Source organism: Anas platyrhynchos, chromosome 6, assembly GCF_047663525.1.
Source record: "Anas platyrhynchos isolate ZD024472 breed Pekin duck chromosome 6, IASCAAS_PekinDuck_T2T, whole genome shotgun sequence".
NCBI lineage: Eukaryota > Metazoa > Chordata > Aves > Anseriformes > Anatidae > Anas > Anas platyrhynchos.
The window spans coordinates 26899441-26926951 of NC_092592.1; the positions used below are offsets into that span (position 1 = coordinate 26899441).

At 55.4% G+C, this 27511-nt stretch overlaps 1 protein-coding gene across 5 annotated transcripts; it reads left to right on the forward strand.

The window, feature by feature from the left end:
* The first annotated feature begins 426 nt into the window (after positions 1 to 426).
* Positions 427 to 21757, forward strand: ARHGAP19 (Rho GTPase activating protein 19). 5 transcript variants are annotated; one of them, XM_038181002.2, is made up of 12 exons: positions 427 to 516; positions 8610 to 8875; positions 12933 to 13013; positions 13351 to 13560; positions 14273 to 14499; positions 15053 to 15139; positions 16054 to 16119; positions 16836 to 17024; positions 17699 to 17797; positions 18404 to 18496; positions 18961 to 19029; positions 19168 to 21757. In XM_038181002.2, the coding sequence occupies exons 1-12, from the start codon at positions 473 to 475 to the stop codon at positions 19222 to 19224; spliced, it is 1488 nt and encodes a 495-aa protein (XP_038036930.1). In that variant the 5' UTR covers positions 427 to 472; the 3' UTR covers positions 19225 to 21757. The 5 variants fall into 5 exon arrangements, with proteins under 5 accessions (XP_038036930.1, XP_071895804.1, XP_071895803.1 ...); XM_072039702.1 differs by lacking the exon at positions 427 to 516 and adding an exon at positions 3129 to 3519; XM_038181003.2 differs by lacking the exon at positions 427 to 516 and adding an exon at positions 6299 to 6422.
* The last annotated feature ends 5754 nt before the right edge of the window (positions 21758 to 27511 follow it).

The window sequence follows — 27511 nt, forward strand, 5'->3', positions numbered from 1 at the left end:
TTTAAAGCTCCCTTAGGAGGGCAGCCGTGTACATTTTTATACTGAATGCTAAAATTTGGGCTGCCTGGTGTGTGGGTACTGAGTGCTACCACCACAGCTCTGCGCACAGCCCCAGGCTGGCAGGTGGCGGCCCTGCAGGCAGCAAGCAGCCTCCTGGCCCCTGCCTGGCGCCGTGCGGGCTCCCCCCGCACCCCCAGCCCCAGGGGATGCTCAGCCCCAGGCAAAATGGCCCTCACCCTCCTCGCCCCTCCACCTCCCTCTCGCCTACAACTCCCAGCGTGCCCCGCGCGCGGGGGGGCGGTATCCGTTGCGCCGCCGCGCGCATTCGTTGGCCCAGTGCTCGTTCGAACCGACCAACGGCGGCGGGGCGCCTTTGTCTGCAACCAATGGCAGGGCGGGATCCAGGAAGGGGGCGGGCCCGCGGGTGGCACGGCGGGCCAATGGGGAGGCGGGGCGGCAGGTATGAGCTGAAATGGCGGCGGGAGCGCCGGCAGCCGGCGGGAGGGGCGGCCGCAGGTAGGGGCTGAGGGGGAGGCTGAGGGGGAGGCTGAGGGGGAGGCTGAGGGGGAGGCTGAGGGGGAGGCTGAGGGGGAGGCTGAGGGGGGAGGTGGCTGAGGGGAGGCTGAGGGGGGAGGTGGCTGAGGGGGGAGGTTTCCAGCCCCTGGGCAGCGTCCCCGAGCAGCTGGAGCACGGCTCACGTCGTAAACAGGCCCTGAGAGGGGACAATTGCCCTCTGTGTCCTGCTGCAGACAGGGATGTGCTCGCTGGAGGCCTGGCTTCATGGCCAAACGTCGAGGCGTTTGTATGTGTGTATGTTCGCGTGTGACACCCCCTCCTGTTCCCATGCAGGGCCTGGGATGGGCTCGCACAACGGGATCCTTGTTCTGCTGTGCTTCAGTCGGTTGTGTGTTTGTCTGAAGGGGGAGAGCGGCGTGCACACATCTCCCAGAGCAGCGTCTGGGTCTCCTCGCCAGCCCACTCATCGCCTGGGCGCTGTGTGCACATTCGCATGCACATGGAAATGCCCCTGGGCTTCACCAGCGCTGCTGAAAGGTGCCTGGGTGCGGCCGGGATGCTGGAAGCTGAATCCCTTGTCCCAAAGGGCAGCCATGTGCTGCTTTCACCAGAGGCACAGGCAGACGGGAAGGAGACGGCAGGGTGGGAGCGATGGCTCGTGCTCAGTGATCGCACCAAAGTCATGTTCCTCTTGGGAACGTGGTGTAGAGCCTGGGCAGCGCTGAGGCCATGGGCACACATACGTCTGCTGGGTCCCAGCCTCTCCTTGTACTTCTCAGGTCCAGCCTCGCTCCCTGGCTCTTGGCCTTTCTCACCCCTGCGCTAGGTAATCACATAAAGCTATCTAGAGTTCCCTCGTATTTTTTTTTGTTGTTGTTCAGAAACCGCAGATAGCGGGGAATGCGATAAGCTGCTTAAATAATTGCCTGCCAGCTGGCTAACAAAAACTTCTAATATGTTTGCTTTTGGCCTGTAAACCTCTAATAATTTGGAGTCCGCCCAGAAACATCCTTTCTTCTTGAGCGGTAGTGTGGCAGCGCTGATTTTGCAGAGGCCGCGCGTTCTCAGGGGAGCCAGCATTGGTTTCCCGTTTTGTTTTAGCTGGAGTTCAGACAGGATGCTGGAACGCCTTGGGGCTTCCACAAGGGCACTCTGCAGCCCTGCGAGCTGTGGAGGAGCGGGCTGCATCCAGCTTTTGACATCCTAGCCTGCCCCAAATCCCCCCTGGCAGGCTCCTGCTCTGCTGGGCTGGGGGAGTTGGTTTATTGGCGCAGCTCCTGCCTCTCTGTGCGCCTCGTAGCCCCGGCCAGATGTCAGCGGCTTGCTGGAGGGCTGGCACGTAGCCAGGTGAGCCTCGTCGCCGCTCCAGCTTGTGGGATTTTACACATCTGGAACCTGGGACACGGCCCCTGCCCCACTCCGTGGGGTCTGCAGGGGCTTTCTGGTGAGAAGGGCTTTGACATCCTGCGCTGGCTGTGGGAGGCAGCAGCCCTGGCAGATCCCTGCCGTGGTGCCAAGTGGTCTGCTGAAAAACTCAGGTCTGCGGTGCGGTGTTCCCAAAGCAAATGGTGTGTCAGGAAAGGGAAACAACAAAAGAGATGCATTGTGTCACGGTTATAGCTATGCAGAGAAAACTGCACCAGCTTCTGCTGGTACAAACCCTTCCCACCTGAGGTGGGAGCTGGCAGTGGTCACGGGTGTTTTAAAGTGTATCAAAGGACTTAAAATTTAAATGCTGGAGGCTTTAAAGGAACAATCAAGCTAATTTCAGCTCATCCAAGGGGCAGCACCTGCAGCACGTGTGGGTACGTACCATGGCAGGCGGACCTGGCTGGTGTTCACCCTCTGATGACAGCCCCTGCTGCCTGTGCCAGGCTGTCCCCAAGCCCCAGGACCCGGTGACCTTCTCCAAGGCGGGCAGGATGCTTCTGGGTGGTGGGAAGGGGCTGCAGGGGGCTCTCAGGCTGCCTCGGCTCACTCCCCAAGTCCCATCACCCTGCATGACGTGTCTCGGACCCGCTGCTTTGTGCGCAGCCCCACGCCGCCCTCGTGCACAAGCTGGCTTTGCTCTAAATGTCTGCAGCGTGACCTGATTATTTCCCCCGTCCTTCCTCGCCCTCCTTTTTAACAGTGCCTCCAGAAAAGCTGGCAGAGTTGAGTTATCAGTCACGCTGACTGATAGCACTGCCTCTCCTCTTGGGATTCCTCCTCTCTTCCGTCCCTCCAGCATTCATTTCAGCTTTAGCCCTCTGAAGACGGGGTAGTGCCTTTGTTCTGTGTTCGTACAGCACGGAGCGCAGCGGAGTCCCCAGCTGTGACTGAGGTTCCCAGTGCCCCTGCGATAAAAGTGAAAGGAGCAGTAATGAGGCGAGGCAGCTGCTGCCTGAAAAGGCTCAGTTTTGGTGCTGGCTTCACTGAAACCATGATTGGATCTGAGGCTGCTCCTTTCGAGCTGCTTCCTGGAGGGGCTTACATTAAAATAAAGACATTTACAAACTTGGTACCACATTGAAAGGCAGGAGGACGGGGTTGTTATTTATTTAGAGCTGTTAGGCTGCGCTAGGGCAGACGCACCAACTTGCAAATCCCTCATGCAAAATCGCGGGGTTTCGGTGTGTCTGCGGAGCCCTGGGTGCGCTGCGGGATCACCTGCTGGGTGAGGAGCGCTGTGATGAGCCTGCAGCTCCTCCGGGGTGCCTTTGAGTTTGTCTTCCCTTTCAGTTTGTCTCCTTTTAGGACCAGAAGGCAGCCGGGTGCTCTGATGTTGTGCTGGCAGCCGATTGAAGTACTGCTTCGGCCACATCACAATCTTCCTGTGGACCTTCTGAAAAATACCATAAAAGAATTCACTGAGGTCAAACTCGGAGAAAATCATGCTGTAAATGTAAATTTCCCGACGTTTCCCATGTACAAAGCTGTCTGGCCACTGCAGCCTGGCTCATACCGCGTTGCGCTCCCGGCTTCTTCCAAGGCACGCTCCCCCCAGCCCTTTTATCCTCCCAGGTAGGTCTGCCTGCCTCGGCTGCGCACCACAGATGTGCAGCTGATGTTGCCGAGGCCTTTGCTGAAGCAGGATTTGAATCTGTGGGTTGCAGCAGGGATGTGGACGGCCAATTTACCCCATGTCCGAAAGATGGCCGGGCGTCGCCTCAGTTGCAGGTTGTCCAGCACAGGCTGCTGGCACATAATAGCAGCTTTGTTCCCCGCCTCCCCGCTGTTTAAATTGTATATTATTATCTGATTCCCGTAGCCAAAAGGCTGATTCGCTCCGTGTTAGCTGTTTGGGGGTGAAGAAAGCAAAGCAGCAATTAAAGCAGGCGGTGTTTGCTATTATGGCTCGCTCGGATTAAGTCTAGGAACAGCGGTCAAGGCTTGGCACCCGCTGTGCTGCGTGCTCTGCGCCCATCACAAAGGGCTCTTTGCCCTCATGGGCCTTATGAGCACAACCCGAGGCAGAAACCGTGGCGTGTTTTTCTTGACATTTCTCGGAGGAGAATCGGTCACCCCGGGAAGAGTTGCTGTGCTGAATGGGAGGGCTGAATGTGATCTTTGTTAGGCTGCCCTGCGAGAATGTCAGCCTGGAGTGCAGTCCTCAAAACACCCCGAACTGCGGAGTCGCTTCCCATGGCCCCGCAGTCTGTTCCCTTTAGGGATCTTTTATTTTTTATTTATTTATTTTTAACGTAGGAAATAATTTGTCTGCTCTTCCTTTTGTTCTGAAAGCGATTGCGCATAGCTCCACTCCGCTTCTTTCATCTCGTGGCGGAATCTGGGCTGGCTCCTCTCGGGCTCTGGAGCACGGCCTTCAGCCAGCCTCAGTAATTGATTCCTTACCCCGGCAGGGCGCGGGAGCGATGCTCCTGCTCCCTCCCCGGGGAAACACGAGCCTGCATCCATCCCGGCTCCCTTTGTGCTCAGCCAGCTGAAGAGGCTCTCGCTCTCTGTGTTCCCTGGCTGCTTATCGCGCCGCGCTCGCTGCTCGGCGGTAGCCTGCCTGTTTCTCAGCCCAAAGGTTTGGTTATTACACGGGGAGATTTTCCTCCATTATCTGCCTTATCCTCAGCAGCTCCTTAATCCCGTTACTCCTCCGTGGTGAGTCTCTGCCGTGGTGTGAGGGAGGTGTTCGCTTTTTGGCGGCACCGTGCGAGGCACACAAAATGGCACTGGGGATGGTTGTGCCCACCCAATTCGGCACATCAGCAGCCTCCAGCTCTTCCCCAGCCAGGCAAACACGGCGAATGCTTGCCCCAGAGGTACCCCTTCCTTCCCTGTCCTGGCTCACATTCTCTTTATGCTCTATTTCATGCTGCTTGCATCTGGTTCTGCCTTCACATGCGTGGAGTCGGAACGATTAAAAATAAAAACTGCAAAAGCTGCTAAAACAGCAGGTCTCACCTAGCCAAATGCAAGCGTGCTTCCACGCGAGCTAATTTGCCTGCTTGCAAAGCTCCTACCCGCAGGTTCAACCACCAGGTTTTGCCACTTAAAACCTCATTTTTGTCCTCGTTTCCAAGACATTTCCCCGGATGGGCTCTAGTTACCTTAGGGATTAATTGATCCATCACGATTTTGACCTCCTGCGCCATCCGCTCCCCATGAAATGATGGGGCTGTCATGCCTGAAGGAAGAAGGCCGGCTGTGACAGACAGCTTGCTTTGTGGCTTGCCCGGGATCACAGGCTTCGCTCCGGAAAGATGCGAGAATGGCAAGAAGCTCGGCACAATGTAGGGCCCATTTTTTTTAATCTGCTGTCTTAATCACAACCCTATTAGTACAAGGTTTTATTATTCATTGGGATTTGACTTTATTCATGGGATCAGAGAGGAAGCTACATGTATTTAGCCCTTTATTTTGCCTTTCGACGTGTCGGAAAGCGATCCGAGCTCACGGCAGCTAAAAATACATCTCCACTTGCGAGCTAAAGGACAAAAAATAGCGAAAAACCTCCCTGAATAACTGTTTGTCTCCCCTTTGCTGCTGTTACATAAACCGAGTGTAGGCAGAGTGCATCCATCTTCCTTTTTTAAGGGGAAAGCAGCAGATGGGGCACACGGCTCTCCGAAGGTTGTGGTGTGCGCGGCACCGAGGATTGGCAGGGTTATTGTGCGGGGGGCCGGTGGGGGCTTCAGAAACGGGGGGGGTGCTCCGCATTTCCATTTTGATTAGCAATAACGGCACAAAGGCAAATTTTCCGTGCTAATAAAGTGACCTCTCAGAACGAAGTGGCTCCTCGCAGCGCCACAATGAGGGCGCACGGGGCTGGTCCCAGCTGTGGCAGGAGGAACGGGAGTGGGAGAGCGGCACATGGTGGCACAGCCATTGTGGCAAACGGCAAGGGACGGGGCTGTTCCCAGCTCGCAGGCTGTCTTTAGCCTTTGAAATGATCTAAAAGTGGGAGAGGCAGGGGCTGGGAGCGTCTCGAGCAAGGCTCCTGGGCACGGGGCTGTGCGGCTAGGGAACGTCGGTATTGTCCCGCTGGTGCCGCTGCTGGGAACGCGTTTGCACAGCTTTCCTCATGGCAAACCCATAGGTTTGGGGCTGCTTTGTGGACCCCTCTTAGATACAGGTGGAGAGCACTTAATGTCGCGCCGCTCCTGATTCAGAGCCCCGGTTTCCATGTAGGAGTTATTTGCCGTTAAACTCCAGCTACGCAGCCTTTGGCAAGAGACATGAATCAATTTGTCCAGCTTTTCTTTTCTGTTTTGTCTCTGCGTGAAGGCTGATGCCCAGTGTGTGCCAAGGGGGCCTTTCAGCCCCAATAATGCGCCCTTGTGTCTCGTAGCATGCGTGGGATTTGCATAGGCTGTGCTGGGACAGGCAGGTTTCTTTTGTTGCTGCAAACAAGGAGCAAGTTCTTTCCCCTGTCTCTGCTTCCTAATGCCTCTCCAAAAGCTCTCAGCACTCATGTAAGAAATTTACTTTTTTTCTATTTCTTTTCTCGCAGTAAACGTGGCTAAACCTTGAGCAGCCCGAACGCCGGCTGCGCAGAGGAGTCCCGCCAGTCAGCTCTAGCTGACGACATTGTTTGATTTCCTTCCTCCGAACCGAGCTGTCTGGTGGCCGGGGGGCGCAGACCATCCGTGCTTCTCCATGTAACGGCTGCGGGGTATTTGCAAATCCTCCCTGTGGGGAAACAGCGAGCGGGATCGCTGCCGGCGGGGTCACTGGGCCTGTCCACCCGCTACTGACCCCGCTCGGGGGCTGCGGTGCCACGGGAGGAGGGGTGGTGGGGCTCGGGGCTGGCACTGCTGGTGTGTCACAGCCCCGTGCGATGACACATGAGGATGATCGGGTTGATGGATGGCTGCTTTTTGGCAGCTGATGCGTTTTCGGTCCTGATTTATGGCGTCGAACAAAGTGCTGAAAAACGCACTGGGAGGTGCTGGGGGAAAATGTGGCCCCCAGTTGGAGTCGGCAGCGTGCTCCCCAGGCTGCTGCGAGCCGTGCAGCTGGGAACCTTGCGGAGCTCTCCGAAATGCTGGCTGGCCTGGCAGCCTGCCGCGCCGTCTGCCTCACAGACCTGCCTCCCCTCCAGCCTCCCGAAGGAGCCTCAGGCATCCACGGGGAGCGCTGGCAGGGGGAGAGGGGTTTGGGGGGGTTCTCATGGCGCAAGTGCTGCTGAGCGCCTGGTGTCCCGTGAGTTCAGCGCCTTTTTTTCTCGAAGGAAAAAGCTGGTGGGACTGGAAATGTCAGCGAGTGAAAGCAGGCAGTGTGTGCGAGCCGGGCAGTGGGCAGCCTCCTGGGACAGGGAGGCTTTGCGGCTAAGGGGGGGCATCGTGGCAGGAGCTTGTGACTGGGGATTCGTGACACCAATCCTCACTTTTACTTAAAAGAGGGAGAGGAGAGGCAAGGGAGGCGCCAGCCTCTGGGCACGGCTTCAGAAGTGTGCGAGCCTTTGAGACAGTGGTGGGAAGGTGGTGATGAAAGACCTAGAGATAGGTGGAAATCAGGCTGAGTTCAGCGTGAGCATGGTGAAGAGCTGATTAAACCGGGATCCCTTTGATAGCTTTATTTTTAGACGTGGGCAATGTGATTTGCCTAACCTCTGCCAGGGCTAAGTACCTGTTGCAGATAACCCTCGGCAGAGCAGCGTCTCGGATGCATCCCTTTTCCCATGCCACGTGAAAAGCTGTCGAGCTGGAGAAGGTGGGTGGCAGCAGAGAATTGGGAGGTCAGATTAAAAACAGCCTGAAGAAGAGGCAAGAGAGATGTGGAGCTCCTGGAGCGAGTTCAGTGAAGGGCTGCTAAAATGGCTAAGGGATGTAAGAGATGGGGGCATCCCATATGGGGAAAGGCTGAGGGAGCTGGCATGGAGAAGAGAAGGCTCAAGGGGACTGCTCAGTGTGTATCTGAACGGAGGGTGTCAAGGGGATGGGGCCAGGCTCTTCCCAGTGAGAAGATCCTACAGAACTGATCTCGAGTGGCTTGTCCTAGCACTGATGGGTTCACACTTGCTCCAGGCTGGGAGTGCACAGCTGGGCAGTTATGGTGGCTGGTGGGCAGCAAAAATGTGGCAGTTTGTCACCTGGATCCCTAGCAGTACTGTGAGCCAGTGCTGTGACAAAATCATGGTCCTAAAAACAGAGCCCCAGGGCAAGGTGACTTCCTATTTATCGCTAGAAGGGTAGTGAGATTGGGACAGCAACGGGAACTGCTGGGTGTGAGCTGTCCATGAACATATTTAGATTGGGATTTAGAATTTCAGGCCAGTGGGAGTGAATTTCTGGGAGGAAAGGAGACAGCACCAAACTTATTTATGACTGATGGTGGCAATTTGATGTAAAATGTTGGATGTCATTGCTGCCTGAGCTAGGAGGATGTGGATGCAGTGTGTTTCTTTGGTTGGGCTGCGTATTTGGCCATCACACCATGGAGTGCCAGGCATGGCTGCGTTGTGCAAACAGCCCAGAAATGTTTTAGCTCCAAAGGGAAACGTAACCACACGGTGCTGAACGCTCACCAAAGACAGACAGTGCTGGTGGTATAGACTGGTAGCTCCTGTGTCAGCAGATGTCTCCTCTGGGGCACACCAGCTGGCTGTACAAGTGATGAGTTGCTTTATTTTTTTCTCCTTCTCTTTTTTTGTTTTCTAGCGATGCCATCTGCAACCTTGTCATTTGCAATGACTCCTCCCTCCGCAGCCAGCCCATCATCTTCAATCCTGACTTCTTCGTGGAAAAGCTGCGCCATGAAAAGCCAGAGGTGTTCACAGAGCTGGTTGTCAGCAACATCACCAGGCTCATCGACCTGCCTGGGGCAGAGCTGGCCCAGCTCATGGGAGAGGAAGACCCAAAGCTGCCTGGGGCAAACAGCACAGCTTCGGGATTCTTTCGTTCCTTGATGTCTTTGAAACGCAAAGGTGAGCATGGTGTGACATCTGGCACCCACCTTCAGGGTGATGCTGACAGTTATCCTCTGTTACCCATAGTTTACATAACTCCCAGCAGAGACCTGTTCTTCTGAGCCTGATACTGCTGGGTAATCCCTGGGGATTCCAGCACAAACCACAGAGATGTGTTTGTGTCCCTGCGTGCTCCTGGTGCAGATAGCACAGAGCTGGAGAGGTGTGTCTGAACAAACTGCAGGTTCTTCCACGGCACGCCAAGGTGGCTTTGTCTCTGCATGCAGCGTGCTTGACTTTGGCTGTGGCAGTCCCTGCTCTGTTTTCCTTAGCTCGTTAGCTTTCTTCATGAGTGAGTATTAATAACTCTTCATGAGTATTAATAAAGGTTGAGAACATCAGGTTCTGTGAAGAACGGTAATGCCCAGGTTTTCCAGACCACTGACTTTACTTGGTGCCTGCTGTCTCCTTCAGTTGCTGTCAGAGCTGTCTTGAAGGTCTTTTCTGTACAGCTCAAATCTATAAACCGGGTAGGAGCCTCTCCAAATGCAGCTCTGATCCACATCCCAGTCCCAGCTGTCAGTGGCGAAGCTCTGCTGCCTGGCTCTGCTCAAGCCCAGGTTCAGCCTTCGGAGATCATGCTTCTGAGGCAAGCACTCAGCTCCAGTTTTCTGCATTTACAAAACAGTACCCTCAGCCCCCTTCTCAGAAGTCTGAGCTTCGCTTTTGAGCAGCACAGTTGTGTTTGGATCCTTTCCTGTTCACTGGCTCGCATTCCTGCTTGGTTTTGTTACATCTTACAGGGTGTTCGAGGTGTGTATGTGCCTTCTCCCACCTCCGCCCACGCTCCGAGGGGATGCTGGTTCTCCTTGTAGGTTCAGTGAAGCCTCTCTCATCTAGACAAACTACCTCCATCTGGGCACCTCTCACATCCTTCTGTCTGCCGTGGTTTACTAGCTAGACCAGCTGGCTGCTGGCAGAGAAGCTGTGGGTAGCTGCCTTCAAATGCTGGCAGCCTGGGGTTGGACATTTCTAATTCCTTTGAGCAGTTCTGCTACTGTGAGCATCTCTGAGAAGGGAGGTACCAGTGTGTCTGCATATGGCCTCTTTTGTCTTTTATTTTTGTCCTTTGTATAGTTTCCATCTTGTTTTATCAGGATAAGCCCTGCAGCTCCATTGCTCAGGCTGAATTTTCTGGTGCTGACTTCTGCCCTGCACCCAGCAGGAGCACTCACCCTGGGCTGGGCAGCACTGCAGGGGAAAATCAAGCACTGTAAATCAAGTACTTCAGCATACTTAGGTGAGAATTAGTGAGTATGGCCATGATTTGCCTTGCTGCTCCAGAATAACAGGTCTGTACACTGCCCCCAGACTGCAGTTAGACTGCGCTCGTACCTGTGCTGCTCCTGCTCCTGTTCCAGGAGAGAGCAGGACACCTGATGGTCAGACACTCGTTACTTGGAGCAAGCGAGTACCTGAGCCGAATGGTTTTCTTAGGGCATAAGAAAACTTCCCTGTTCTTGTCAAAACCTCCTAGCAGCGGTTTGTGAGCCCTCTCTAGCTTTTTTTAATTACCTGTACTGTGCTGGAGCACTGCTGTTGCCTACTTTTCAGACCTGACACCTCCTGCTCGCCCTCTCCCTCCAGGAGCTGCGCCTTTCCCCACTCAGAGCGTGCCCTGGCCATGTGTCACTGCAGGCACAGCTAGCAGATGTTTCCAAGGCTGCTGGCTGCGCTCCCAGGCTGCAGTGGCAGTGTCTCCCTCCATTGACAGCTCTGTCTGTGAACTCCCTGGCCAAACTCTGAGAAAAAAGGGAGTTTGTGCCTACGGAGAAAATCAATTTCGTGTACTGTGTGTTTCATCTTTGAGCTATCATTTGTTTTCCTTCGTGTTATAGACCAGCTAGAACAAACAGGTTTTATTTCTTCAAAGCCAGAGGCCAAGGACCATACTGCTCAGAGCTGATCAAACTGCAAATACGACTTCTTTGGGCATCAGGAAACTCAATCTCATGCTGCTGCTTAGCTTCAGAAGCAGTCGTGCCATAACATCTAAGCCTTTGTAACTCAGCATCCATTCTCCAGGCGCTTCTTTCAAGTTTCTTTGAGAATCAAATTCTCATTCAGATATCAGCTTCTGACTTCAAAAGTAAATCGAATCTGTCAGGCTTGTCTCAAGAAGATGTATTTTCCGCTCCTCTTCCTGGCCACTATTGATTCTATCTGTTGAATGTCTAATGAGTTTAGTTTTCTTCAAGGACAAGAACCTTTTTGCCAACTGTTCTCTCCCTCTGCACTCAAGCCTTTCAAATCCTACGTGTGGATCAGGAGGTCACATTGTCCTTTCTCCTGCAAGACTGGAGCATGTGCTTTATCAGAGGGAGGTCAGAAAGTTCTTGATTTAACGGGAGGCTGGAGTTCCTGGTGACTTACCAGGTATTTCAGAAGTCCTGGAAGAAAGTGGAACATTCTTTAGGCGGAATAAATTTAGTTGTGCAGGAAGGCTGCTGGAGAAGTGCACGGTGTTAACCAGGTCGTTCCCACATGCTGTGAACATCAACACCACAGAACAGTAAGATCTGAAGTACAGCAGACCAAAGGCAAGTCACATCCCAATGTGCTATGAGGGGGAAAAAAAACAAGGCAAAGCTGGTGGGGGGAGAACTTCTGTCAGCCCAGCCAACACACTGCCTGGATAGCTTGCCTGTCAGTTGCAACTACGAGTAGGAAAATTCTCAGCCACAGAAAGCTGGGGTGGAAGCACCCAGCCAGCCCTTGGAAGTGGCCAGTGCTGCCAGTCTGGCGGTGGGGATGGGAGGAACATTCTTTTCTTTAATCTGCAGGCTCTTTGAGGCCTAAGCGTGAGGGCAGGACAAACCAGCTGTGTACCTGGGTCAAGTTCTCAGTGCCAGGCAGCACGTGCGGTGTGTTCTGTGCAGCTCTTCGGCTGCCTGTAGCCAAAAACTTTGTGCATGGGAGGGAAGGAGTGGTGCACAGGGCTGTGGCTGCTCCTGGTGAAGCCTGTAGGAGTTAGCTGAGCTTTCAGAGGGACAGAGCTGGCTGTGTGCATCTGGTGGAAAAAGCCTTTCACCAGCAAGACTCCATTTGTTAGAAAAAAAATATCCTGCTTGATAAACACTTACTGAGAAGTCCTCCTCTGGCCAGAGCAGTTTTCTGTACTAGTTCAGCAAGTACCTGTCAGTTAAACGTGCTTCTCATCTAGTGCTTCCTCCCATGCAAGTCTCCTTCCTTTCAGCTCAGTTGCAGTTCTTTTCCTTTGGGGCTGGAGCCTGCCCCTGCTGGAGCTGTGGGATTGATCTGTGCCAGCTCCAGCAATCCTGGGGAGTGAGAGGAGCTGTTGGTGCTCCTTACAGAGCAGGGCCCAGCTCATTGCTTTGCTGCTCTCCCTTTTTTCTAGTTCTTCCTTGCTCATCCTTCTGATACTTTGCACTTTACTTGGGGCAGCTGACATGAAAAAGATTCACCAGATTTAGGAATTCTGGGGATTACCCATCCCTGTAAAGGAGGCCAGCATGAGCCAGCTGGATCATGCCTGCTCTCCCCCGTAGTGCCTGTTCCCTCTCCCGTAGTCTCGTAGTTCTCTGCTCCGCTCCATGACAAGTCACAGTGAGGATTCAGCTGGGCTTTGCTTCCCAAGTGTGGAGTTTGCCAATGTGTCAGGCACCTGGGCAGCCCAGGCTGTCACACCTACACTTCCCACGCTGCTGCTTCCATAGGGTCCAGGCTTGCGGATGATATGCCCTTTAAAACTGAAGCATCTGTTCTGGTGTTGTTTTCTTTTCAGGAGCTAGAGAATGTTTGCCTTAGCTGATAAAAACTGTAATTAAGCTGAGGTAAGAAGCAGGATGATGAAGCTCTTGTAAGTACAGCATGGTGAGATAAAGTGACTTAACTGGGAGTGCTTGTGAAATAACACCTGGGGGGGGGTCCTTGTGACCTTCACCCTTAGTATTTTGGGGCAGTGGTCTTTGCATGCTGAGATCCTGTTCTGTGGGGACCAATCTGTGACTGCTGTGCTCTGTGCTGCTTGAACATCTCATCTTTTGTTCCGCAGAGAAAGGGGTGGTGTTCGGCTCACCGCTGACAGAAGAAGGCATCGCGCAGGTCTCCCAGTTAATCGAGTATCTGCACAAAAGTGAGTGCTTCTGCCTTGCTCTCTTCCTGTCCCAAGGGGTATCTGGCCCACCTCAGGTCTCTGGTGCAGGCAGGGTGGAAAGCTCCGAGTTCTCCAGCAGCAGGAGTTGTGGGCAGGACTAGATGGCTGTTCCCCAGAATTGCCTAGCAAATAAGCTGATTTATTTCGCCTTCTGCACATATTCTTTTTGCTTATGGGAGTCAGCTTGAAGTTGTGGCTCTTAATACAGCTCACTGAGGTTTGCTGTCAAGCTCTGGAAAGAGAACTGGTGTAGTAAGAGGATGGGAATCAGCCTCTGAATAACTGGTAGCCTTTTTTCCTCCCCTCTGTTGAACAGATCTACGAGCAGAAGGTTTGTTTCGGGTGCCAGGCAACAGCATCAGGCAACAGATGCTGAAGGATGCTCTGAACAGCGGTACAGATATTGACCTGGACTCTGGCGAGTTTCATTCCAACGATGTGGCCACCCTGCTTAAGATGTTCCTGGGTGAATTACCGGAGCCCCTGCTGACACACAAGCACTTCCATGCCCACCTCAAAATTGCAGGTGAGTGAGCAACAGAAGATGATGAGCAGAGGGGATGGAGCCAGCCTGCTAGGAAACTGGTAGTGATCAAGAGCTGCATGCTAGGCTGTGGGAGATCCTGAAATGCAAATCCTACGTGCAGGGTAAGAAGGAATCTTCCTGCCATCTCCACCTGATGGTGGAAGGACTGGAGCTGGAATCAGACCAGGCCTGCCTAGCCCAGCCTTCTCTCTCCAGCACAAGATGCCTTCAAGAGCAGAGCCTGCATGGGTTACCTGGGTCTCCCACTCTGTTTGAAGCCTGGGGTCTCCTAAATTAGGGAGTACTTAAAAACCATTATTACTTAATGGTTAATATAACTTAATAACTGAGCATGTGCTTAATAACCATTATTGAACTACCTTGATTTTTGGGTGGTCCTCTGTGGAGCCAGGAGTTGGACTCAGTGTTCCTTGTGGTCCTTGCCAAACCAGGGTATTCTGAGATTCTGCCTTATGTGAACAACCTCCATCGTGCCTTCAACTCACCAAAATTCTTAGCAACTGTGGGTTTTTTGGGGAGATTGAGACATCAGGTGGGGAGTTTGGGAGCTGGGGAGGGATACAAAGGGTGAAGAGCTGTGCAGGAGTTCAAAGGAGACCTGCATGTGAAGAGGGAAAGGTAACTGGTTGCAACAAGCCTGCTGTTGGAGGGGGAATGCATGTCCTTCATGTTCAGCCCTGTGATTTGGCAGACTTGACACTGTTTGATGAGAAGGGAAATAAGACCAGCACTCCGGACAAAGAGCGCCAAATTGAAGCCCTCCAGCTGCTCTTCTTGATCCTTCCTGCACCCAACCGCAGCCTACTCAAACTGCTGCTGGATTTGCTCTACCAGACCGCCAAGAAGCAGGACAAGAACAAGATGTCTGCCCACAATCTTGCCCTCATGTTCGCGCCCCACATCCTGTGGCCCAGAAATGTGAGCAGAACCTCGGTATCTGTTGGTTGGATCTTGCAAGGTAGAAAGCAGAGGCTTGTCAGGCCTACAGGGGAGGAACCAGGACAGGCAGGTTGTGCTGATACCATCAGTGGTGCGAGGGCTGGAGGTTGGGATGGTGAGGTGGTGCTGTCTGCCAGGACTCGGTCCTAGTGTTCAGTCCAGACCCACCGTAGCTTTCATTTTACAGTTGTTGCTTTGTCTTTTTTTCAGTATAACTTAAAGCACAGCACAAACCTGCTGTTACGAGTAACAGCTCTGCACAAACCTTGCAGATATCTCTCTGTGAGGTTGCTTGTGCTGTGGGTGCACTGTGTGGACCCTGAGTTGTCTGGGTGGCCAAGGTTGTAGGGTCAGCTTTCCTCTCAGAGCAGTGTTGGCTCTCTGAGCTCTGCTCACTGGTGTGCTGTGAGCCCTGCCTGCCCAGCTCCTGCTGAGACACTGTCTGTGTCTGTACCCCAGAATCAACAAGGGCAGCAGCAGAGACAGTTCTTGCTTTCCTTCTGACAGCTGTGCCTTTGTGTCCTCCTGCCAGGTGACAGCAAATGACCTGCAAGAGAATATCACAAAGCTAAACAATGGAGTGACCTTCATGATCAAACACTCGCAGAAACTCTTCAAGGTAAGTGTGCTTTGGGGTCTTGCTCTCCGTGCACCTTCTGCGTGAGACTGAATGGCCCTTGCCCCTGCCACCTGGGATCTGTCTGGGTATATTCTGGGTGCTCTCTTCAGAAGTGAGAGCAGGATTCCTGCAAGAAGCTGTTCCCTTAGTGAGAGGAAGCCTTTGCTGGGTGTGCAGCCCAGGAGAAGGCAGCCAGCTGGGAGGTGGCCTTTGTGCCTTGGCAGGTCAGCAGCACGGTGCAGTGTAATACCACCCTCTGCTGGACACCCAGCACCTGCTTCCCGCCTGGGAAACCTGTCTCCTTAGGGCAGTTGGTGACCAGGCTCCCTCGGAGTTCTGAGAGGGAAGGGAAACTGAAGGGGCTTGTCCTGGATGAGTGCTGCCTAGGGCTGCGTCCCTAATACAACAGCTCACTTTCTTGTGGACTTCTCTGCGAGTGGCAGTCAACCTGTCGGTGTTACAGGCACAGTCTGCAGTCATGGGCACCTCAGCCTAGCCCAGAGTGGGATGCTGTGGTAGGACAGGACCGTGGGGCTGTCTGTGGGTCCTCCAAGGAGGTTGTTTCTGCAACAGTTTCCTGACTTCCTGGTCACTGTAGGCATCTCCCCTCTGCAGAGAGACTTCCCAGAGAAAGCTTCCCTTCTGCCCTCTTTGTCCAGCTCAGAGCTGGGGGCATTGCTTGGACAAAGCTTCTGTAGAACCCAGCTCTTGTTCTGTTTTCCTCTGGTGTTGGCTGCATGCATCAAAGGGAAACTGTGAGCAGGGACTCCACTGAGGATATGAAATCCCATTGTCTTGTTTGCCCTAAGCAGCAGAGTGGTGTGGTTGCAGAGCAGCTCTTTGTGGGGCTGCCCTTGCCCCACAGCCCAGCACACTAACCATACATATGGTATTTTCTCTGCTCATGGCTGCAGGCCCCAGCGTACATCCGGGAGTGTGCCAGGCTGCACTACCTGGGATCCAGAGCCCACACATCGAAGGTAAGGCCAGCGGTTGTGCCCTCTGTGAAAGGGCAAAGGCTGTGGTGCTACGAAGGGGTCTGTGCGAGTGAAAGAGACTGAAAGCAAACCAAGTTGTGCAAGAGGATCTGTTAGAGAACAGGATGGAGGGAGCCATATGGCGTGGTAGTGCAGGCAACTGCATTAGGGAAATTGGGCAGAGCTGGAGCATCTGTTAATCAAAAGCACAGGGAAAGCTACCAGCACCTCTTTAGCAGCAAACCTGCTCCCTGTGCCCGGTACGTGCAGCACCTGCTCCTTCACGGGGTTCTGCCTTCCAGACAGATGCATCTGCTGCCACGGCCAGGCTGCTCGGTAGAGGGGCTGGGATAAAGGCTACCTGCTGCCACTGGGACAAGGGGTGGCTGCGCCTCTCCAGCAAATGCTTCTGTCCCTCATAGCTGCAGGAGAGGGACAAGGTGTCGCCAGGAGCTGCACTGACTCTCCTCAGGCCTGGAAGGGCTCCTGCAGCTGGCATCCGGGAAGGGAGGGAAGAAGCAATGGGGTCACCTTTGTATTGCTGTCACCTCTTTCTGGCACGGGGCCTGCTGGTGCAGTGCTGCTGCAGAGGGGTAGGGAAAGCACAGCCCTGCATTCACTGGGGTGAGGCAGCTCACGAGACTCTGCCCAGCCTGACTCAGATGGGTGGCTCACTTGGATTAAAGCATGGCAAGCGACTGCTGTCTCCTCTTTCCCAGGATGACCTGGATTTGCTCACATCTCCTGGCTCCAAGGAGCTGCAGCCCCTCAAGTCTCAGAAGCGAGGCCGCCTGGACTCCTGCCATCAGGAGGAGACCCAGCAGCGCACGGAGGCGGCTCTGAGGGAGCTCTTTCGCCATGTCCACAATATGCCTGACTCTGCAAAGAAGAAAAAGCTCATTCGGCAGGTAGCATGGGGAGGAAAGATCTCTTTGGGGTGTGCTTGTCAGCACAGTTCTGCGTGTAGGGCCTGCTTGAGAGCTGCTCCTAGTCATGGGCAGGCTGGGGAGATGGGTTCTGGGCTGTGTAAGGGGCAGTATGACCTCTGTGAAGGCAGGGGAGAAGGAAGGCTATCCTGGACGTGGCTGACAGTGGAGCTTGCTGCACCAGGTTGTGCTGTGAGCTGCTTTTTGAGCTAGGGATGTGCCAGCCAGCAGCTCCCCAGTCCTGATCATGGCCTTGTTGAGCTTCCTGCCTTGGGAAGGGAGAAGTCCCTTCCTCTTTTGCCTGCAGAGAGTGAGACAAACTGGTTTCAGGTGAGCGTTCCCAGCCAACCTGCTGCTCCACAGAGACTGGGTGACATGGCCAGCACCTGTCCTGGCTGCTAGCCTCCAGCTCCTTTTTGCTTCAACGGCTAACCTGGTAGTGAGCATAACGCAGCCTTGCACCCAGGCTCCCTGTAGTCCTGTGTGGGAGGCATAACTTTCCTTTTTCTTCTCCCAGCACCCACGAGCTGCTCCTCCATTTTGGGGTGTGGAAAAGCCAGGCAGAGGTTTAGCCAGAGGACAGCATGCAGCAGCAAGGGGCTGGCTTAGCTGTGACAGTAACCGTGCTAAGATGCTGCCCTCGTGTTTCCTCCTAGTTTAATAAGCATCCTTCAGCTCTCACTCCTGGCTCCGAAGCGGCCACACCCCCAGCACCACGACGTACCCGCTCGCGCTCCTTCAGCGGCCTCATTAAGGTAAAGGCAGCCTCTGAGCCCTGCTTTCTGCTGTGAGTTTCTGATGTTGCTCTCTGCTTTTGCCTTGCGCTGGCTTGAATGATGCCCTCGAAGGCAGGGACTGTTCAGAGTATTGGCTGCTAGAGAACACAGGTCCACTGAGGAGAGAAAAGGCAGCACGGTGAGAATAAGCCTTGCTAGTATAAAGCGTAATCATCCATGAGATGCTTTGCTGAAACACTTGGCTGTAGGAACCGTGCATCTTTCTGAGAGCTCGGTTGCTTCCTGAGATGAGATGAGGACCGACAGGGAGCTGGTCATGTAGTCTAGCTTGTTAGCATAGGTGTGAGCACACTGCAGGCTGCCCTGCAGCAGCATGTACCTGCTTCTGACAACCTGGGCTCCTGGCCAGCCCTTCTGTCAGCTCCCAGACTCTCTAGGAGCAGGCAGGCCCAGCCTGGTGGCATGGTGTTTCAGGTGGTTCTGCTTTGCAGTCTTTGTTCCAGCCTGGCTTCCTGTTTTCTTTCCCAGCATCCAGCTGCTTATCTGCAATGCATCCTGCTCCTTCCCTTTCTTTTCCTCTCTGCACTCTAAGCCCTAGCCAACGGCCCTCTCTTCTTACGGCAGAGGAAGGTTTTGGGAACCCCAGTTATTGTGGAGAGGAAGAGCAGGGACACCACCCCGGAGCCCAAACGAGCCAGCAAAGAGAACATCCACCTGGTAAGAACTGCTCAAGTTGTGGAAGGGAGTTTGGATGCAACTCGGGCAGCCATCTGAGTGATCCGGGGGGCTGCTCGCTGTTCTCTGCTCAAGACAAGGTTTCCAAGTTTCTTCAGTGTGATCAGATAAGGCCTTGGGAAGCTGCTGTGGGGAGAGCAGTGCAGGGCTAACGAGGGCACCACCAGGGCATGGGTGGCAGCTCTGGGCCTCCGTTCCAGAGCCGTCCCTCTGGGTTTATCTGCACTGCTGCTCTGGGGCATCGCCTTGTGCCCACTTACTCCTCACATCCTCCCTCACAAGTTGCACGTAGCCTGCTGCCTGTGGGTAGGGCTGTCCCCTGGGCCAGACAAGCCAAGAGTAGATTTGGGTGGCAGCTGCTCTCTGGTGGTACAGGTAGCTCCCGGAGAAAACTGTGGATGATGCTTCATTTCCTCTCTCTGCTCCTATTCCCCTATCTCATCCAGTTACAGAAATGTGGATCTCCAGCTCACATGTCCCAAGCAAAACTGAAATCTTTGGAGGGCCGGAAAGAGGTGAGAGAAACAAATGCACACGTTTTTCCCGTGAGGGAAGAACCTGGCCTGCTGCGCTGTGTGCCTGAGGGGGATAATAGCGTGTCCCCCTCTTCCTGCATGGCGTTCTGTGTCTCAGGCTGTCGTTCTTTGCTCCAGGACTCCTGTAGGCGCGTGCGATCCCACCTGCTTTCCAAGGACTCCTCGTCCCTCTGAAGGGCTTCGCGCCGACGCATGGGTGGGGAGTGCCCGGCCTGGCAAGCTGTGAATACTGTGCTGCACTGAGCGGGGAGCCTGCAGCCCTTACCAACACTCCAGCGCCCGTGAAACCGGACCTTGGCAGAGGCTGCAGGGACTTGTTTCGTTCTGTACATAAATCGTATTTCATTCTACTCTGGGGCAAACCACTATCTAACCAAAACCTGTGCAGCATGTCTGACCTACCGGCTCTGGGAAGAGCTGCTTACAAGGGGAGCCCTGTGCGTGGTGGGGCCCTGTTTTATTCCCAGCTTTCTCTGCAATGTTGTGAGACTGTGTTCTTTGCTCTTTCTGCTCTGGGTGTTTAACGCTTTGGCTTGGTTTCGCTTCCCTCCCTCTGTTAGCAGTGTGAGCAGCAGACTCCAGCCTTTACCCGCATCCTGACATCTCACAGTGCCTCTCTGGAGCCGTGCCCTCTGTGCTTGCTGGGATCTCTGCTTCCTGCGGGGTCCCTCTGGCCTTGTCCCTGCAGGGCCGGAGCTCACAAATGGTACCGAGCACAGGAGGGGCCAGATTGAAGAGGAGAGGCTCGTTTTCTCATCACTGTTTCACACGGAGCTGGAGGCAGCCCTTGCTCACTGCCTTCGTGTTTCTGCAGTGCCACGCTGCTGGCTCTGCCCGGTGAGCAAGGAATGGCTCTGCTTCGTGTTCCCCAGGGAGGCTGAGAGGAGCAGGGCTTATTTTTGGGGACAGGAGGCTGGCAGAAGCTGTTGGGGCAGGGCAGCCTCTGGATGCTGGGGTGGCTGGGGCGGGCAGTCTGGTGGTTGTCTGCACAGCAGCAGTGTGAGAGGTGTGGGAGGGCTCCAACCATTTGCGATGTGCTGCAAATGGTGCCAAAGGCTTTGGCTCAGACGTTTGGATGGCTGGTCAGGTGTCTGGCTGATTAGTCATTAAGTGGGTAGAAAGGGCTGGAGCCAGGTTGGGCTTTTTGCCCTGAGCTGCAGAAATGAGCTGACACCATCTAGATCCAGGATAACCCCCCCACCACAGCTGGCCAGTGTCAGCTGTGGGGTTAAGCTGGAGCGCTCCAGTAAGCCAGTCCTGCCAAGTACCTGTCTGCAAGCTCTCTGGGAGGAGACACACAGGGTCACTGCTGTGAAATAAAGATTTAATCAGTCAGGGAACCGTCTAAATGCTTCTCAGCCCTTCTTGGTGAAGAAAATAATCTTTGGAATCCAATTATAATTGTCTTCTAATCTTTAAGAACCAGCAGCCGGCAGGAGTTAGAGCTCTGTCCTTGACAGCTCTCCCAGACAACTGGTGGCAGGAGGTGTGAACATCGGGATGCGAGCAGGGACTTCAGTCTGAATGGCTAGAGCTGTCAGAAGGGGCTGTTTGGAGCCCTGAGCAGCTTAGCTGGAGTTAGTCATGGGTTTGTACTCGGATTTGTATTTTTTTTAAAGAGCTACAAAGCCACGTGCCTCATGCTGCAATGTCCAGAGGGATGTTGCTGGTGTTTTATTGGGGTGCCTGTCCCCAGCCTGACCCCAGAGTGGAGCAGCTGCCTTGAGAACGTAGGGGTTAGTGGGGCCGTAGGTGTGGGATTGTGAGTTGCTGGTGTTAGGAGCCTCTGTCACAGCAAGGAACGAGCTCTGGTTCTTCAGGGACTGGGCAGGCGAGGATGCTGTCAGGAAAGGCAGAGGCTGTTTGCTGTGGTAGCCGTACGTGCTGTTAGGATGTGTCTGTAATCATTCCCTCCAGAGGCTCAGGCTGTCTTTGTGCTCCTCTCCGAAGGGCACGGTGTGCTTGGCTGAGCCAAAGCCCTACTCTGTTAGCAGAGACCATAGAGGCAGTCATAGGGTGAAGCTTTTATTCACCCCATCCCTCCTCTCCCCCTTGTCCTGGGCATATTTGGCTGTATTTGTTTCTGAGGACGCTGGCTTGGCAAGGCAATCTTGCTCCTAAAGCTAAATACACCGCTCCTGTACAGAGGGGAGGGAAGTAGCTCCCCTCTCCGGTGCCACCCCTCACTGATAGCTCCAGCTCAGAGCCTGCTGGCTTCTGGCACAGCTGAGACTTGCTTAGCCCTGAGATAAACTATCGCTGGTGCATCAGCCAAGCCTTCTGCCCGCCTCGGATGCCTTCCCTTGCAAAGGGCTGGGTGCAGCCTGCAGATGGGGCAGTCCCCAGGAGGCTCAGAACTGAAGGTGCCGGGGTTGGAGCCCTGCCTTTAGCCCATGCTGAGCACGAGGTGGCTGGCAGGGCCCTGGCCTCGAGGCCCCTTGTTTGTAGCAGCCCCACTGCTCGTACTGCCCAACAGCCAGGGGGGTTTTGTCATGTCTGGATGCGCCCCATCTGTCTGCCCCCTTGCCGTGGTGCCTCACAAGGATGCTTCCTCCCAGAGCAGCCACTAACTGTTCCCAGAGTCTGTCATTTCCAAAGTACTTTTAATCTTTCTTCTTATTTATACATGCCGTGTGCGTTCCCTTTCAGACTGCTGCCTCTCGGTGTGTTCATGTGAAAACCCCATATTAAATGCTTTTATTTTTAATGGTTTTGTTGAGCGGCTTAAGCGGTTTCTCTGGGACCGTGAGGACCTGGCGGTGCATCCGCCTTCAAAAGGCAGGCAGTGTCTGCTCAGAAACCCCAGCGCTGCTGTCCCTGGAGTGCGGAGACGCCGCCTGCCTGCAGCTCTGTCCCCCCATGGCACTGGTGTTTGTTCCCCAGGCGGGATGTGAGCGCGATGCAGGGTGCCCGGGCAGACCGTCCTCCCCTGGAGGTTGAAAGTTGGGCCTCTTCCTTTCCTGTCTTCCCCCCTGCTGTCATCCAGGGTGATGGGAAATCAGGTTTACAAAGAGCACTTTATATAAATAATGGATCAAATGAATACATTTTTCTCTGTAGAACCCTTCCTTTCTTGGCTGCTGAGGGAGGACGGTTTCTGCTCGCATTTTTGCTTCCTCCTTAATAATGGTGGCTCAGATTTTTATGCAGATTATTTCTCTGTGAAGTTCTTCCACATTCGAAATGCCCTGGGCTTGCCTGCCGTGGCTCAGACGCTCATTAGCATCCTCGCCATGCAATTGAAAATGAAGCAGGAGAAGCGAGCGGCGCGGCCCGTTTGAAAGCAGCGCTGCCTTCCTGCGGGGTGAGCTTCCAGCACAGCGTGCTCTCCTCTGGGGCTGCGCTCGGGTGGCGAGGGACTGGCGTGTCCCATCTCCCTGCGGCACGGGGAGCAGCAGCAGGTGGACTTCTCCGCGCTGGGAAGCGGGACTGGGAGTCTGGGGAGACAGTTCTGGTTTTGAAAGTGCCGAACAAAGGGATGCAAAAACTCACAGGAGCTGTTCTGAATGCTGCGAATCCAAATATCGCCTCCCTGATAGCACCGAGGCAGCTGTGATTCAAAGCGACAGCGTCAGCCTGCTTACACAGTTCTGGAAGTGAATAGTTTTCAGTCCCTGCAACCACAGCCCCAGCACTTGGCTGCAGTCACCGGGACCAAACGCTGGGTGAAGGTGCATCCTTGGAAGGGGATCTTTCAGCTTTCGGGGTGTTTGGTTTGGCCTGTCACCGCTCCTGCACAGCAGTGACATTACAAAGCAAACAAGCAGCACTCATCCTTCCTTTCATTAAACAGTTTTTATCTTCAAGTGCACTGCCCAGACTTGCAAATAAGTTCTGCAGACTGTCACTGCTATCTACATCAATTTTTGCAAGTTGTCTTGATTTTCTTTTTTAAACTGTTCTGCCCTGGTTCAGAGATGGAATAAGATGTTTTTTCTCTTGAATTATCATGTGTGGCTGGGAGCTGTCATGCTGCTGCTGTATCTCACTGCCTAGGGCAACGATGTAGACACAAAACACAAGCACTGCTAGCGATAGATGTTGGCACCAGCCAGACCAGTTATCAGGCTTCACAATCTCATCGGCTTGGATTAACTAATATTTTTTCACGGAGTGAATAAATTACCATGTTTAGTGCTGTTTGCTCATCTCCCCTGTGAGAGCTCCACGCTGGAGCTCATAAATTGTGTAGGCGAGTAGATGTGGGATCTCTGGACCAGCTCTCGGGCCCCATCCTGCACACGTTTGGGGATGTGGGGGTGTTCTGGGGCGCGTCTCCTCCAGCTCTGCTGTGCCCCACCAGGGCTGTTTGCAGCAGAGCGAGAGGGGGCTGGCAGCATGTGGAGCAGGACAGACCCCTGCACGCCTTGGGGCTGGCGTGGACCCTGTGGTCTTGGGGACCTGCTCTCCTCCCTGCCTGCATCTGTCATCCTTCAGGGCCAGACCCAGGCGCGCAGTCCCTTGGGCTCATACCTCTGGGTCTGCAGCTCCTTTTTGCAGCAGCAGCTCCCTGAAGTGCCTCCTCTACAGGGTGCGGATTTGAGCGACGCTGTCCTGCACAATCTGACCGTGTGCAGGGCTCTGGGAGCTGCGGCTTCTGCCTCCGCAAGGGCTGGGGAGGACGCATAGGAACAGCTCAGCAAGGCAGAGGCTGTCTGCCACTGCGGCAGCACAAGGAGCCCGCACGGGCACGCAGCTTATTGATTGCATCCCAGCATGGGCCCAGCCGCCAGCTAGCCATAAATATGGAGCAGAGGGAAGCTCGTCTGCACCCAGGGTGTCTTCATTAATAAGATCAGGACAGAGCTGCTGCCTCCCTCATCCATCAGGCTGAGACACTCGTTATTTTCAGGTTAGATGGTTTCCCAGCTCAGGGGTGTCAGTGCGGAGGGGGATTGCAACAAAGCAGAAGGGATCGGTGGGAACAAGCCTTCTTCCTCCAAAAACAAAGCCCAGCGTCTCTGCTTACCCTGCGGCCGGGGTCATCAGCTGAAAGCCCACCTGCTCCTACGGGGAGGCAGGGTTTTATGGCAGAGGCGTTGCAGTTTATGGCACCGCGGAGAAACACGCTGGATGCGCTTGGCAAAAGCAAATAGCAAGTTACTCTATTAAGCAGTAAATCATCCCTCCAACGCGTCTTCACTGAGGAGGGCTGAGGGATGGCTCCAGGCAGAGCGAGCAGGGCAGAGCGCGTGTGCACGCGCTGCACGGATGTGGAACAACCCCTACATCTGGGGACCCCGAGCCCCCGGTCCCACGCTGCACGAACAATAGTGCTCCCATGTGCGAGGCGCCTCGCAAGCACCTCCTCGCGTGTGGTTTATTCGAACCAGCTTGCTCCCAGGCTGCTGCTGTGTCCAGCCACGCTGGGAACAGCATTCCCCAGCTGTGCCTGGGCTGCTCGGCGCGAATGTTTTCCTTGTGGGCCAGAAGTGGTTTTGGGAAGCCGGGCTGCGGGGCTCGGCCCCCTCCCGCACTCACGGAGAGATGCTGGCCACGTTTGCAGGGCGACGCCGATGGTGTCTGCCAGGGAGCCGGGTCTTATCCCTGGAGACTCACCAGAAAGTGCCTCCTCAGCACGCCCAGCCCTGCCTGCTGCTGCTGCTAACCAGGCGAGATTTACTGTGATCCCAGCGGCCCCCGGCTGCCCGCCCCACTCCATAATAGACCCATCAAGGGCATTGTCGGCTGCGCACGCCCAACAGGTGCCGTGGCGGGGCCGACACGCCGCCCGCTCCAAACAATGCCTCATCCTCTGAAGCCAAGCGACAAAGGCAGCCTGCCCTCCCAGCACGAGCCGGCCGGCTGTGACAGCTGTGGCCACGGACAGCAGAGAGGTCCCCGGGGGATGCGGGGCAGCCGGGGGTCCCGGCACGTCTCCAGCCGGGTCCTGCAGCCGCTCCCAGACTGGGTGCGTTTGGGCTGCTGGAAGAGCTCAAAGCACAGCCCCGTGCAGACCTTCTGGTGGCGATGCAGGGAGTGGGAGCAGGCTCTGGGCAGGCACAGAGGCTGTTTTACATGCCCCAGTGCTTGGTCCTACCCTGAGCAAATCCCGCTTGCTGGAAGAGCCGCCCAGGGGCTGCTGCGTGCATGGGAAGGACGGGAGCGGCGGATCCTGGCTGTCTGCAGCTCTGTCCGTGCCCAGCACGCAGAGGGGCCAGGCGGGTCAGCAGCGTGCCATGGCCCGTCCCAGGTGGATGGAAGTGGTGCCCGGGTGCTGCCCTGGGGGGGTTGGCGTAAAGCTGGCAGCAGTTTTTGTTTGAAGCTTTGTAGCTGCTTCGCATCTCTTTGCACGACAGGTCTGGCGCGTACCCTGGAATCCTTCCCCAGATCTTCCCATGGAAACTCCTCTCCTGCAAAAAAAGCTTCTGCTTCATTTTAACCAAACCCAGAGCCCATCAGACGATCCAGATGGTCTCTCTCTCTATCAAGCAGTTTGGCCCGGATCCCGGTGGCAGACGGCAGGACCAGGCCTCCCCTGATAAAGAAAAGTTTGGTTTTTATTTTTCTGCCTGCTCCTCATCCATATTCAGCGGCACCCTGGGCCTTTCCCAGGCAGCTGTTGCTCTCCGAGGCTAACACCAGCCCGTGCAGCGTGCTCGGGAGCCTGCAGCATCGCCTCCCAAATCTTCGTCTGGGCCCGTTTCGCAGCGGTGCCGCCTCCCTCTCCTCCTCACCAGCCTCAGCCTGTGCTGGGGCTGCTCCCTGCCACACAGGCTGCAGCCGATGCACCACAGGCTGAGGTTTTTGGAGGGGGGCTCGGTGCAAAGCCCACCCCCTGCCTCTCAAGGCTTGCTCAGCCCTGGCTGTGCTTGCAGCCTGGGAAGGGGATTGTTTTTGTAACCAGAGCAGCTGCAGAGGGGTTGTCTGCGGCTGTCAGCACAGCTCAGCAGGATGCTCCGTGGAGCCGGGTGCTCGCTGCATGGCAGGAGGGAGCGAGAAGCTCCGGCAGGAGGAGAGGAGCCAGGGTACCCTCAGGATAACGACCCTGCCAGGACCACGACCCTGCTGTAAGCGAGCCCAGCAAAATCCCTGGGAATTGCCCTGGGCAAGGGGCTGCAAGAGATGGGAAACAAGATCCCTCGTCCTGCCCTGCCTTCCTGCAGCGTTAGAGGCAAAGGGCAGCTTAGGGAGAGCCGGCACAGCGCCTGCAGGGACACCATGTCCCCTTGGGGGGACTCTGCCTGGCTGCACAGCCCCTGGGGCAACGGGGATCTGGGGAGGGAAGGAGCAGGAGCTTTGGGGAGCACAGAGCTGCGAGGAAACAGCCTGCACCCCCAGGAATTCAGCCGAGGTTGACCAAGGGCCCTGTGGGTGCTCTGCAGTGCCATTGCCACCGGGGTCCCTGCAGGAGCCCCCGCCAGAGCTGTGCCAGCGCGGGGTCAGCTCCCAGCCCCCGGGAAGCTGCTCATCTTCCTCGCTGTCAGGGCTGCTGTGTAGCAACAGGGAACAAACCCCTTTCATGCGTCCCCGCCGCTGCTTCCTCCCGGGACCAGGGCCAGAGGAAGGAGATGTCACGACAATGCAGACAGATGATGGGAGCCGGCATTTGGGACGGGGAAGGGCTGCTGATCCGCGCCAAGGCGCCCAGCCCCGTGTGTGCGAGGGGGTCCTCGCTGCTGGGGGACCCCCAGCAGGCACCTCTCTGGCTCTGGGTGAGGAGCTGTGGAGCACCACACTGATTTAAGAGCTGCTCCTGGCCCCGGGACCTGCTGCCAGCCCTGCAAACACCCTGCTGGCCGGGGTAAGGGGTGTGCAGTGGGGTGTCCGTGCTCATACACCTTATCTCCTGCTGCTGGAGCAACCCGATGGTTCCCACATCCCTTCCTTCCATGGGTTCCTCTCCAAGGAGAAAATCTGCAGGGTTACTCCAGCAGCCAGGGCTCTGTGGGCAGCTTGGAAAGCTTTGCTGTGTCCGTCCACGACTCAGCTCTTGGTATCGTGGGGTTATGGCAGCGTTTTGGGTGCCACTAATAAAGCAGGTGCCTGGCCCTCCTGGTTGCACTCCTGCTTTTCATTTGGAGACCTCCGAGGAGAAAATGGGTGGCACCAGAGCGAACGCAACGCTCTCATTTCTGGGATGTCAGCAGCATGGAGCCAAGCTCACAAGATTTCTTGGGTTTGCTCATGTTTTGCCTCGAAACAGGTACATTTTGCCTCTTGGATCCTGGAGGATCGACATTCACGCTACTTTATTTCCTGAGCTGCTCCCTTGGGGTGGGAAAGGAGCCGGATCACGGTGCTGGGAGCTCACGGAGGGGGGGACAAGGAGGATGCCCCCACCCCATACCAGCCCCCGAGCTCTCCCACCGGCGCCCATTTCTCCCCTCGGGGCTCAGACCCCCCGACGGCTCCGCGCTCGGGGGCCTGGCTGGGTACCGGGGAGGGGAGGGGGGGCTCCGTGAGAGGCGGGGGCTGCTGCGGGGCGGGCAGGGCGGTGGGGAAGGAGGAGCCAGCGCGG